This window comes from Oncorhynchus clarkii, chromosome 16 (assembly GCF_045791955.1).
Source record: "Oncorhynchus clarkii lewisi isolate Uvic-CL-2024 chromosome 16, UVic_Ocla_1.0, whole genome shotgun sequence".
In the NCBI taxonomy this organism is placed as follows: Eukaryota; Metazoa; Chordata; class Actinopteri; order Salmoniformes; family Salmonidae; genus Oncorhynchus; species Oncorhynchus clarkii.
Window position 1 is genome coordinate 22,971,915 of NC_092162.1, and position 13,315 is coordinate 22,985,229.

At 42.8% G+C, this 13,315-nt stretch overlaps 1 protein-coding gene across 1 annotated transcript in view; it reads right to left on the minus strand.

Annotated features, from left to right (window-relative positions):
* Positions 1-1,386: 1,386 nt before the first annotated feature.
* The window catches only part of LOC139367526 (SH3 and cysteine-rich domain-containing protein 2-like), a 39,039-nt gene continuing 27,110 nt past the window's right edge, over positions 1,387-13,315 (minus strand). The window contains exons 4-11 of the mRNA XM_071105772.1: positions 10,989-11,073; positions 10,628-10,740; positions 10,356-10,425; positions 8,066-8,118; positions 7,013-7,101; positions 6,426-6,477; positions 1,924-2,061; positions 1,387-1,770 (exon numbers count right to left, since the gene is read on the minus strand). Coding sequence (XP_070961873.1) covers positions 1,672-1,770; positions 1,924-2,061; positions 6,426-6,477; positions 7,013-7,101; positions 8,066-8,118; positions 10,356-10,425; positions 10,628-10,740; positions 10,989-11,073 — 699 coding nt within the window. The 3' untranslated portion in view covers positions 1,387-1,671. The remainder of the gene's footprint in view (positions 1,771-1,923; positions 2,062-6,425; positions 6,478-7,012; positions 7,102-8,065; positions 8,119-10,355; positions 10,426-10,627; positions 10,741-10,988; positions 11,074-13,315) is intronic.

A 13,315-nucleotide genomic window follows, 5' to 3' on the forward strand; every position in this document is an offset into this window, starting at 1 on the left:
AAAAACAGGCATTTGAGAGTGTTAGAATGGTATGTTTCAACACAAAATACAGACTATTTCTCTGCAGAAGAAAAAAAACACATCATGGCATTACCAAAAGGGCTGAGGACATCGCGCATGTGAAAATAATTCTGTCGGGTGGTTGCATCCCAAAACATTCCATGAGAATAATGAATTACCAACTTACAATAAAATGCTATGAAAATGGCTGACATTCAGAGGCCTGCGTAGGAGCCCATATAGAGGGAGGAATCTGACTTTTAGGTTAAGCTTTGTGTCTTATCATGCTACACTGTCTCAGTGCTGTGACCGCTGTGACCTCTGCTGCAGTCACAGAGCTCTAAGCCTTCAGTGATCACAGAGAGGGAGAGAGTGCTAGACAGAGAGCATGTGTGACAGACAGAGAGGTGGGGAAAATAAATAGGGGAAGAGGGACAGAGGTCCCAAATAATCACGCATCGTTGGGAAGGACATCACAGCAGGATTAACATGTGTGTCTGTCTCCCCTCGCTCTCCTGGCTAAACCCTTCTTATTAGTAAAGATCATTGACGATCATGGATTTGATATTATTTAGCGCTTTTCCTGATGCTCGGAGCACTTTAAACCTCATCCAACACCTATAGGCACCCACCTGGATGATGCCACAGAAGCCATTTTGCACCAAAAAAACTGTTAGCCATTTAGCTAAACAAATTGTCAAATGGGATTGAGCAATGTAAAGCAAAGAAGGGGGTTAACAAAGATTAAATGCTAGGACCTGAACCTCCCAATGGTCAGGGAGTGAGTGAAGCATGCATCAATACATTTGACTCAACAGTACACTTTCAATTACATTGTCCAAGCTACAATCCTCAAATCAAGCATAGGGCCCTTGAGGCTCCCTTCTACCCCCACCACCTACCCACTTTGGTTTGCCCCAATGTGCTAAATAATCTGTGCCACAGGGAATGCGGCTATACCATATCTGGCTGGGAGGACAACCTCAAAGGAAAAGAGCTTTGTCGCAACAAGCTGCTACAATAAAATGCTACAGAACTTGGACTCACAAAAACGTCCAAATTTCACTTTCACATGAAATCCAAAAAGGTCACACGACCACACGGCGAATAACTGCCAGTCTTCTCCACCTTGGCTCAAGCAGAAGCTGTGCTTGTGTAGATTGTGAGGTATCCATACATCTTTCAGACAACCACTGCCTGCTACAGTCACGCCGCCCAAGCTCCAGGGCCATTGTTAGCATTAGTGTCTTTGTGCAGTGTGTGTGTGTGTGTGTGTGTGTGTGTGTGTGTGTGTGTGTGTGTGTGTGTGTGTGTGTGTGTGTGTATGTGTGTGTGTATGTAGGTGTGTGTGTGTGTGTGCGCGCGTGAACAGGTAAAAGAGTGTGAGGGTACACCACAGGTAAAGCAGCTAGCTCAACAGAAGCCCTCCCCCCTCCTTTCTCTCAAAATTATTCCACCACTCCAAGCAAAGCAGTGAAACCAATTCGATCCTGGCCAGTGTCCACCATATTCTCCCTCCCTCTCTATGTTTTCTGGTGTTGGTGGGAGGGTCCATTTCCACATCCAGGGAGTTGGCAGTCAGTGAGGTGTTAGGGAAGCGCTCCTGATAGAGGGTGGTCTTCAGGGCAGAACGAGGGTCGGGACACAGAGAATTCCCTTCTTTGACGGAAGTCATATCTCCAGAAGGTACTTGGAAGGGACTAGACCTCTCTTCTTCCCACTGCTCAGCTTTAGGAAACCGTCCAACTCTTCGTTCTTCCCCACACAGATCTAGTTTGAGAAAAGAAAGGTGTGTGTTTAGTACAGGTGCGTGTGTGTGTGTGTGTGTGTGTGTGTGTGTGTGTGTGTGTGTGTGTGTGTGTGTGTGTGTGTGTGTGTGTGTGTGTGTGCGCGCACGTGTTGTGTGCTTGTGCGTCAGTGTACCTGAGACTCTTTCACAGTCATCTGCCCTCTGTCACGGTCACCATGGAAACCACCCGTGACCTTCCACACACGCTCACCTGGGCGCACTCTCTGTACAAAGTTGGCGGGGAAGAAGCCCAGCTTGTCTTTGCTTTTCCCCTGTGAACACACGGCAGAGCATAGTTAAGATAATTAATTACACTATGCTAGTATATTCTCAGGGATGTAGTGATAAAAAGGTGTGTAAACGCCGAATGCCAATAGACAAATGGCAATTCATGTAGATACAGCACTTTTTTATTGTTTGAACAAATGGTGTGTCTGCATGCACGCTTGTGTGCCAACGTGTTTGCGTGTGACTGTGTGAGCTGGGCGATTGCCTTTCCATCTGGGCTCACCTTACATCCATTAGGCCAAACCAAAAGGCAAAGCACATAAAACTTTCATTACATCCTGCTCCACTTACTGACTTACTAGCTCTGCTAAACCAAAGTTGCCCAAAGACACTGATTTATGGTCCGTTTAGCTTTTCCCCACCTAATTGTTACAGGTAGAATTGGGGGAAGTTAAGATGATCCTAGATCTGTGCTTATCGGCAACTTGTACCTAGATAAAGCCACTACTCTCTCTATTGTCTAAGAACACTTCATGGAGATGTACTGTATATTAGTGATGCACCGGTTGACCTCGCATGTTTAGGGTCAGGAAATATTGTGTGGATGAAGGGAGTGTGGGTGGTGGGAGGGTTGAATATAGATTAAACAATGCATTAAAAATCCATAAATGTATAATTCCCGTGCAATTCATATCTATGGGCTACATTGAGGTTTTTCTTACATTATTTTTATCTGGCGTTAGTGCGTAGCCTTTAGGGCCTAACTGTACAACCTGGACTCAGGGGTACGTTTTGTATGTATTAATTTGTGGATGTCTATCATTTATTTCGTATGATATGTTACGAATTGCAATTCGTACAATAAGTTACGAATTCCAATTTGTTGTGGCTAATGTTAGCTAGGTGGCTAACACTAATGTTAGCTAGGTGGCTAATGTTAGCTAGGCAAGGGGTTAAGGTTAGGGGTTAAGGTTAGGGTTAAATTTAGAAGTTAGGTTAAAGGGTTAAGATTCGGTTTAGGGTAAGGGTAAGGGTTAACTAATATGCTAAGTAGTTGCAAAGTAGCTAAACAGTAGTATGTATTTGCAAAGTTGCTAATTAGCTATAATGCTAAAGTTGTCCAAGATAGACGTTTGTGTTATGTAACCGACAAACTGCCCTACTTTCATTTTAGCCTTAAGTAACCTTCTGTCTTACCAAATGTAACATATCATACTAATTTGAGTGTCCCGGATACACATTTACTATGTTACGTCTAGTCTATGAGACCAGGCTGAACTGTAGCACACCAAATACATGCCAATTGCCAAACGCTTTTGGGAACTTGAGCAGAAAAAGTTAATGACGATCCACAGAGGCAAAAAGGACAATGCCGGAGTTTAATTCAAGAAGAGAAAAGCTGCAAAATGGGAAGTTACAAATAAATAGAAGGGAGGGCCAGAACAGTGGTCAAATGTTTGGGAAAGATTTTGTAAAGTGGTAAAAGAGGATGTTAGCAGTGTCGGCTATGTTATGTGTGATGATTGCGAGGCGCTATACAAATTCGACAGTCACAAGACGGGGACTTAAAAATGGCACGTCAAGGGAACTGTACAGTTTAGATGGGTTAAATGGAAAAGTAGCCTAACTGAAATCTGGACACTGACTGTTGGTCTATAACCTCTCACATAACCTAATATAATTTGAACTCCTGCAGAATAAAGCATTTCCTGGAGTAAAAATTATACACCAAAAGTACATTTTTACTCAGGAACAGGAGTGGAGAAATATGGATTTCTTTCTTTCAGCATCTTGAGAGAATGAATGCATGGTTAAGGAGTGTCTGTAAAGGTGGGGGTGCTATCTTGGTCACCATCATAAAAAATGATCGTATTCCAACCACATAGAATATATGCATCCAAGCCGAACTGAAATCTTATGAAAAACATGTTGGGTTATTTTTTTTTAAAACATTGACATTTCTTACAACCGATCAAACTGATGTGATTTGAAAATGTTGCATGAAAAATCTTCCCTGTTTTTTGTTGTTATTGTTTTCTCCCCGGTACATTAAATGTCTTTGCTGCACGAACGAAGCAGCGATGAAAGAGGGAAATGAAAACAAACTTTACCCAATGTCAACTAGATTGAAACATTCATTCTATCGATTTATGAACAAGCGTTTATTTAGTCTTATACAAAAGGTGCTATCTAGAACCAGCGCATTTTCTATATTTGTGGGTTAGGGTCGGGTGCAAGCCTCAGATTGTCACGTTATCACATACTGTATAATCACGCGGTTGCAGATCGGTTATTTGCAAGTGCGGGCAGGTGCGGGTGAAGAAATAGCTGACCCGTGCATCACTACTGCATAAAGTATAGTAGATCCTGTTTGAATACTTGAATGCTTTCATGTCTTTTCTGATATTGACTTGACTGGAAGGGTGAAAGCTATGTAATGGAGCCCTTAGATATACAGTTGAAGTCGGAAGTTTACATACACTTAGGTTGTAGTAATTAAAACTCGTTTTTCAACCACTCCACATATTTCTTGTTAACAAACTATAATTTTGGCAAGTCGGTTAGGACGTCTACTTTGTGCATGACACAAGTAATTCTTCCAACAATTGTTTTCACTTATCAAAATTCCAGTGGGTCAGAAGGTGTCTGTGCCTTTAAACAGCTTGGAAAATTCCAGAAAATGATGTCATAGCTTTAGAAGCTTCTGATAGGATAATTGACATCGTTTGAGTCAATTGGAGGTGTACCTGTGGATGTATTTCAAGGCCTACCTTCAAACTCAGTGCCTCTTTGCTTGACATCATGGGAAAATCAAAATAAATTAGCCAAGACCTTAGAAAATAAATTGTAGACCTCCACATGTCTGGTTCATCCTTGGGAGCAATTTCCAAACGCCTGAAGATACCACGTTCATCTGTACAAACAATAGTGCGCAAGTATAAACACCATGGGACCACGTAGCCGGTCTGTCTCCTAGAGATAAACGTACTTTGGTGCGAAAAGTGCAAATCAATCCCAGAACAACAGCAAAAGACCTTGTGAAGATGCTGGAGGAAACAGGTTCAAAAGTATCTATATCCACAGTAAAATGAGTCCTATATCGACATAACCTGAAAGCCGCTCAGCAAGGAAGAAGCCACTGCTCCAAAACCGCCATAAAAAGCCAGACTACAGTTTGCAACTGCACATGGGGACAAAGATCATACTTTTTGGAGAAATGTTTTCTGGTCTGATGAAAACAAAATAGAACTGTTTGGCCATAATGACGATTGTTATGTTTGGAGGAAAAAGGGGGAGGCTTGCAAGCTGAAGAACACCATCCCAAACGTGAAGCACGGGGATGGCAGCATCATGTTGTGGGAGTTCTTTGCTGCAGGAGGGACTGGTGCACTCCACTAAATAGATGGCATCATGAGGGAAAAAAAATATGTGGATATATTGAAGCAACATCTCAAGACATCAGTCAGGAAGTTAAAGCTTGGTCGCAAATGGGTCTTCCAAATGGACAATGACCCCAAGCATACTTCCAAAGTTGGGGCAAAATGGCTTAAGGACAACAAAGTCAAGGAATTGGAGTGGCCATCACAAAGCCCTGACCTCAATCCTATAGAAAATTTGTGGGCAGAACTGAAAAAGCGTGTGCAAGCAAGGAGGCCTACAAACCAGACTCAGTTACACCAGCTCTATCAGAAGGAATGGGCCAAAATTCACCTAACTTATTGTGGGAAGTTTGTGGAAGGCTACCCGAAACATTTGACCCAAGTTAAACAATTTAAAGGCAATGCTACCAAATACTAATTGAGTGTATGTAAACTTCTGACCCACTGGGAATGTGAAAAAAGAAATAAAAGCTGAAATAAATAATTCTCTCTACTATTATCCTCTCTACGATACATTTCATATTTTTAAAATAAAGTGGTGATCCTAACTGACCTAAGACAGGGAATTTTTTACTAGGATTAAATGTCAGGAATTGTGGAAAAACTGAGTTTAAATGTGTTGGTGTATGTAAACTTCCGACTTCAATTGTACCTATCCAAATGTGTTGCATTTTTCTAAAGGAAGGAAGGAAGAACGTCAGGAAGGAAGGAAAAATAGAAGGAAGGAAAGAAGGAAGGAAGGAAGAACGGAAGGAAGGAAGGAAGGAAGGAAGGAAGGAAGGAAGGAAGGAAGGAAGGAAGGAAGGAAGGAAGGAAGGAAGGAAGGACGGAAGGAAGGAAGGAAGGAAGAACGGAAGGAAGGAAGGAAGGAAGAACGAAAGGAAGGAAGGAAGAACGGAAGGAAGGAAGGAAGGAAGGAAGGAAGGAAGGAAGGAAGGAAGGAAGGAAGGAAGGAAGGAAGGAAGGAAGGAAGGAAGGAAGGATAGAAAAAGTATTCTAACAAAACAAAAACAAAAATTTTCACTTACCTTCCACCAGTCCTCATTGGAGTCATCAGTTACTTGCACTCGATCGCCAGGTCTGAGAGGGAAACAACAGGTACTGATTAAACACACAAACGCACACACACACACACACATACACACACATTCCCGGCTGCCTGTCCTTCTCAGTCTGTGGCTCCAACAGCGTTGCCAGTTACGTCTCAGACCCCCAGTGAGAAGGCAGATGGTCTGAGAGATGTGTTGGCACTGCACACCTGTCCCTCCTCTTTCTCTCACCTGCCCACTGCGACAATACCCCCTACCTATACACACATACATTTCTCCCTCCATCCATTCTTCATCACTGCCCATTTCTTTACCTCTAACTTTTAACCTTTCATGTGGTAATGCGAAGTCTGACTTTCTGTCTGAAGATGACCGAACACGTGTGCAGGCACACATGCACACGCACGAGCACACGCACACACACGCACATGCACACACACGAACATGCACACGCACGAGCACACGCACACGCGCGCACGCGCACACACACACACACACACACACACACACACACACACACACACACAAACACACACACAAACAAAAGTACTATGTATTTAACTCACTGTAATTCCAGATCATTCTTCTCCTGAGGGATGAACTTGTACAGAGCCACATAGGTGTGTACAGAGTGGACGTCGATGCGCTTTGGAGTCTGGACACACACGCACACACCAAATGAGTCTAATACACACCGTTTGTATTTAATTTGATCACTTTGGTACTGTTTTCACAAGTGTGTGTGTGGTGAATTTTCAAAACTCCTACTACAGATTTCCAAACTGGTAACACTTGTAATGCAGCCGGTCTTGCATTCAAAAACCTTTCATTATGCATTCATTTTGCTTGTGGACATCTTTCACCATTGATCCAAAATATACGTTTACTGTGAAATATAATGAGTAGATTGGTTCACCAAAACATAAAATAATGATATCTTCTCAATTTAGTTATTTTAACAACCAGTTAATCCAATAGCAAAAAAATGTAATATGCATGTTTAAAAATTGCCCATTGAACGTAGTATGCTTCAGTACTGTAAATGACAGTACATTACACTGTTTTCACATTAGGCAATACACTTGCACTACACATTCAAATTTACTGAACATAACATTTCTGTCATTTCTGTCCCATGTGTGACCAAAGGTGTGATCATTGTCGACATGTTTCACAACGTGATCAAATGAAAGAAATGAAAGAGACAGTGTTTAGCAGGCACTAGTTTGAGTCCAGCCTGTCTTGAGCATTTGGCCATAGGTTCTCATCAAAATCGCAGCAAATATCCTCATTGTTCATGCGCCTGGGGAAATCCAAGCCTGACATACTTCAGGTCTGGTTTGATGTCATTGCATGCCTCATCCATGGCCTGAAGGAGGGGGGGGGTACACTCATTGGGATGGCAATCAATCGTAAATAGCATATATTACACTATTATGGTACTGTATTGGCCTATGCAATTTTAGTAAAACAGGGGTGAACAAAAAGTCACTTTGAGGTTGATAGCAGAGTTTGAAAGAGGGATAGACAGAGGGAGGGTTTAAATGTAGAGGTGAAGTGGGATTCAAGGTTGAAAGGAAAGAGGAAACACTTGAGAAAGAGATATGCTGACTACGCACCTTCAGACTGACCCTGTCCTCTGAATCAGCCTCACTTTCAGGAGGATTGAGAGCTAGAGGGAGAGAGAGCAAGAGAGAGGGGGGGGGGGGGAGATAGAGAGAGAACGAGAGAGAGAGAGAAAGAGAGAAAGAAGATAGATCGAGAGCAGGGAAAAGAGAGAGAGGAGAGAGAGAAAGAGAGTGGGAGCAGAAAGAGAGAGGGAGGGAGAGTGAAAGAGAGAGAGGGAGCATACAGATTGAAAGAGAGTAGAGATACAGAAAGAGAGAAAGAGAGAGAAAGAGGGAGGGGGTCTTGTCACTTTGCAGTATAGCACAAAGACAAGGTCAGTTAGTTAAAGCATACACAGTACTTTATATCATCGGATTTATTGAAGATGGAAAAACACTGGTGAATTCACTACACACACGCACGCATACACAAACACGCACACACATACACACAGGCATATTCTCACACACACGCATGAACAGACAGACAGACAGACAGACGGACAGACGGACAGACGGACAGACGGACAGACGGACAGACGGGCGGACAGACAGACCACCTAGTTTTGTCAATGGAAGGCCTTCTCTGTGTAATGGATGGGTATAATGATAGTCTATAATGAAAGAGATTATTTCAGGAGAGGAGGACAATGGTTGACAGTCCAGGCTTGACTTTTTGCAAGTTCAACCAACTAGTCACGTTGATGCAACGTTACATATATAACATTACATTAATTACATTTAAATGACATGACATTGATAAAGGAGTTTGAAATAATGAGGAAATAGGTTGACTCAACCATTTAAAGCCCAGAGTGTTGGGGGTTTGGAGTGAGGGTGCTTTAGAGTGAAAGGATAGGGAGGGGCAATGTTTCCTCTAAGCAACGTGAGTGCACAGGCGCTGCTTCCCAGGGACTGCCGCGCACAGAAGAAATATCAAGTCGCGCAGAGAAGCACGAAGTGCTGGAGTTTCCCCCGTGAGTTAACATTAGCAATGTTTGCCTTTACTATGGGAATTGTAATATAATCAACGCGATATTAACTACTTTCCATTTTAACATACCAAAACAAAACAAATGATGCATGCATTAGTATGCAAAACTAACTATGCAAAATATTTTGCTGTAGGCAGAACACATCGGAATAGGATTCTATTGCCCGTACTCTAAACAGACTGGTGCGCCATAACCAATCAGAGCTGCAGTAGGCCTATATGCAAATGACCCTTGCCATATATGGATTTGTGCAATTCCCTCTGAACTGGACTGTTTTACACCATGGGTGGTTGTAATTATTATACGCTTCTTTAGGGTTTAATGCGAGAGCAGCATTTAGCCACGTGTGCACATTTGTTCATATTCTTTGCTAGTTTGTGCGTTATTAGCCCAGTAATAGCTAACTTGTAGTTAGCAATGTGGGAGTGATTGCTTCCTACAAGAGTACAAAACGTGTATTTCTAGACCTTTTTGAAAAGCGAGTAGCCAATAGGCAGAGGGTAGCATAATTTGTCTGATTCTCTGTAATAATGGTATAGGAATAACTCATCTTATTTGGTAAAGTGGTTTCTTGCATCAAAACAACATTTTCAGTCAACTCCTTGTCTGAAAGGACAAGTGGATAAACAGGTTAATGTCAAGCCCAGCATGTCTTTTTCAAAAGACTCATGGCCTGCAGACCTGCATCAAACACCACACATGGGCTGTTACTGTTGGCTGAATGATAGAAACCCTATTTCCATGTTAAAATGTTATGGGATGCCTTTTCTCCATTGTTTTTCATGTTAGGCCACTCTGGTAGGCCTACATTATGATCAAATAGCCACAGTCGTCAACTTAGCCACTGTTAAAACTGTAAATGAAAGCAGGTACAGCCTCAGTGTTCACAGAAAACGGGCGCCGGAAATGGCACGGATATTTCACAAGGTTCGAGTTTGCACTCAGCAGACCTGAAATTTGCTCAGTGCTGAAAAATATTAGAGGAAACATTGGGGAGGGGTTGGGAATAATAGCAAAGATGGTGGATAAATAAAGATAGTTCACTCTGGCCGTTAACCATTGAAAAAAATTGTAATTTCTAATCTACTTAACGGGGTGGCTCTCCCATAGATACCAATGATGGGTCTGGTCCGCTTAGTTCATTGAATGTATTTAAATCAGAAAAAAAAACAGAGTGGGATGTCTGACTTCCTCTTCCATCTCTGATAATAGGTTAGAAGTGAGAGGTTTAGAGGTGAGAGGTTGGGGTGCGATGTCAGGTAATAGGTTAGGGGTGAGTAAATTGTGGGGAATTTGACCCAACTCACTCTCAGTCTCTGGGACAATCTCCTCTTCAACGATTGGTTGCGTTTCCAGTCCCTCCCCTACTCTCTCCACCTGAAGAAGACAAGAACAAGGTGCCAAGTCAGAGAGTGAAGAAGACAGCGTGCAAAAGGAAAGAAGCTGGGAAAATACTGATCAGTTTTAACTGTTATTGTTAGCATTTGTATATCAAAACACATAGCTTTTTTAAGTATAGTGAGAAATATTCAAATGGACGATTTGTATCTATGAACTCAAGTGCATGTAAGCAGTGTACCTTATGAATGGGGGACTCAGTGATGCTTCCGAAGCTAGAGCGACTCATCTGTGCCAGCGACGTTCCATAACGCAGAGCCTCATACACAGGGTCAACTCCCCCTTTATCAGACTCTAGAAACACACACACACACACACACACACACACACACACACACACACACACACACACACACACACACACACACACACACACACACACACACACACACACACACACACACACACACACACACAGAGAACAAAACAATGTGTCAGACTAAAGACCAGATCTTGGAATGAACTAAAGGTCTATATGTAGCATCAACACTGATCCCTCAAGCAACATGCACGCGCACACACACACATACACACTCACTCACCTTGCGATGGTGGAGCTTCCTTGACCACCCCTAACATATCGTTAGTCAAGAGAGGGGAGCTGAAGTTCCGTTTAAAGGCCCCCGTCTAGCAGGCGAGAAGGAGAGAAGGAGAGTGGGATGAGAAGAGACAGAGAGACGATGAATAACTGTCCCTATTTATTCATTTTGTTTAATCTTTATTTAACAAGGCAATTCATTAAGAACAATTTCTTTCCCTATCAGCTGAATGTTATTTAAGCAGCGAAAGGCGGACAAACACAAGTGTCAGAATCTTTCCCACCGTAAACGGATAGTCTTGTGGTTTACAAAGGAAGCTGAAAATGTATGTGTGCGTGCGTGCGTGTGTGAGTGTGTGAATGTTCGTGCGTGCGTGCATACGTGTATGCAGAGCGGATGCTGACTGTGTATGATATTCCCTCTGCAGTCTGTGGCCCGGGGGTCACTGTAAATTGAACAAGGAGACAGGTGAAACTCGATTCTTAGCCTTCTGCATTTCCAGTGAACTGTACCTGCACTCTCTTATCATGTCTATCTGTACAGCATCGTTCACATCTCACACCCAATGTCAGCTAGACAAGCACAACAAAGCCTCGGCATTGTCGTTTGACAGAAAACCAACATTCGCCACAGTAATTCCCAAGCTGTTGGGATTAAAATAGTCCACGGACGCGCAAGGCAATGAATCACGGATTCTGATTTAGAAATAGAACCGGAATAGAACTCAAAGGTCGATCTGAGTCATTGAACGCTTTGTGTTTGACAGAGGGAGCAGTGTTGTGTCGTTGTTTTCCCTTGTACGATCCCGCCCCAGGTGCAGCATAGCTCTACTTTCATCTTTGCGGGGCATCATGGCGTAAAATATATCCATATATCAACAGCTGTCATCAGTGGCTGGATGAGAGCTTATACAGAAAGGGGAAGATAAGGTGTCAGGACCACGCTAATGTGATAAGTCACTTTACCCAAGACCCGAAAGACTTGTGTTAGCTTCCGAGGTAATGCCTTGGCTTCAGTTCAGTGGGCTAACACAGTCTTGTGATGAGAACCGATAACCGAAAGCATAACATAGGACCGGGCAGTGTCATCGACAAAATATTGTCAACCATACTCATAAAAGGTGAACCATGAATCGTCATGAGCAACCTCCCCCAAGGCAGGGAGACTCGCATTGGCTCCAAGAGCTAATGCCTTGGTTAAGTTTGGCGCGCCGACGCGGTCTTGTGGCGATAACTGGTCGATCATTCTCGCTTCTTCCAAATATAACTTTTTGGAAACATAAATCACAAGTTATTATATGAGCAGAGTATCCTCTCTGCATTTGATTAGATTAGTCTCATTATAACGGATATGTTATAACGGATGCGCCACCGTGAGATTTTGATAAATGAGACGAGAGGTTCCTATTGGCTGTCAAGATGGCCCCAAGGTGCTCAGCAGGGCATGTGGGGAATTGGAGGGGTGACTTTCTACTTTCTCTGGAGTGATCTAAAGTCAATTTAACGCTTATTGCTTCTCTTATTGCTTATCTTGGGGCCCTCCTCGTCCCCGTCCAAATTACAGCTTCACCTCTGATAGGGTAAAACGATGATGAGAAAGAGAGCGAGAGAGAGAGAAAGAAAGAGAGCGAGAAAACAAGCGAACGAGTCGAGAGAGAGAATGAGAAAGAACTAGAGAGAATAGATAACTAAACTAGTTGTGTTTACAAAACTCTTGCTCGTTAATCTTGGCCGACAACCTTTATTTTTGTATTATTTGGGGGTGAAGCTGAGAGGGGTGGAATTACGAACCAAATTTACCTAATCATCCCTTCTCCCCACCCCAATCGTGCCTTTATTATAATTATTGGTCTGGGCTGGGGATTGGGCTAGATTACTAATGCACCTTTGATGATATTCCCACTGGCTGGATTCAATGTGGCTCCAAGATGTCCAACTGATTAAGATTTTTTGGACACTTTTGGACAAACACACAATTGCCCCTCTTTTGACCTCAAACGAGACTGGTGCCCAATCCTGTATTGACACCATCACTCCTAACTCCTAGCCCCCACCTCCTATCTCTTAGGCATTGTGTCGATCAGAGAGGATAGGTGTAAGCAATATGTTGGACATTTTAATCTAGCCTATCTGAAGGCTAGGTGAATTACCAGTCTCACCATATATTCCAAATCCTCACATTGCTTTTCATAATGCTTGGTCCTTGTATTTTTTTAAATACATTGTAATTGACTCTACAACAGAAGAACGCTGACAACGTCACTAAATTAAATGAATTAAAAGTTGAAAAATGAATTCAAATTCAAATCCCACTCCACAGGGGCCATATTT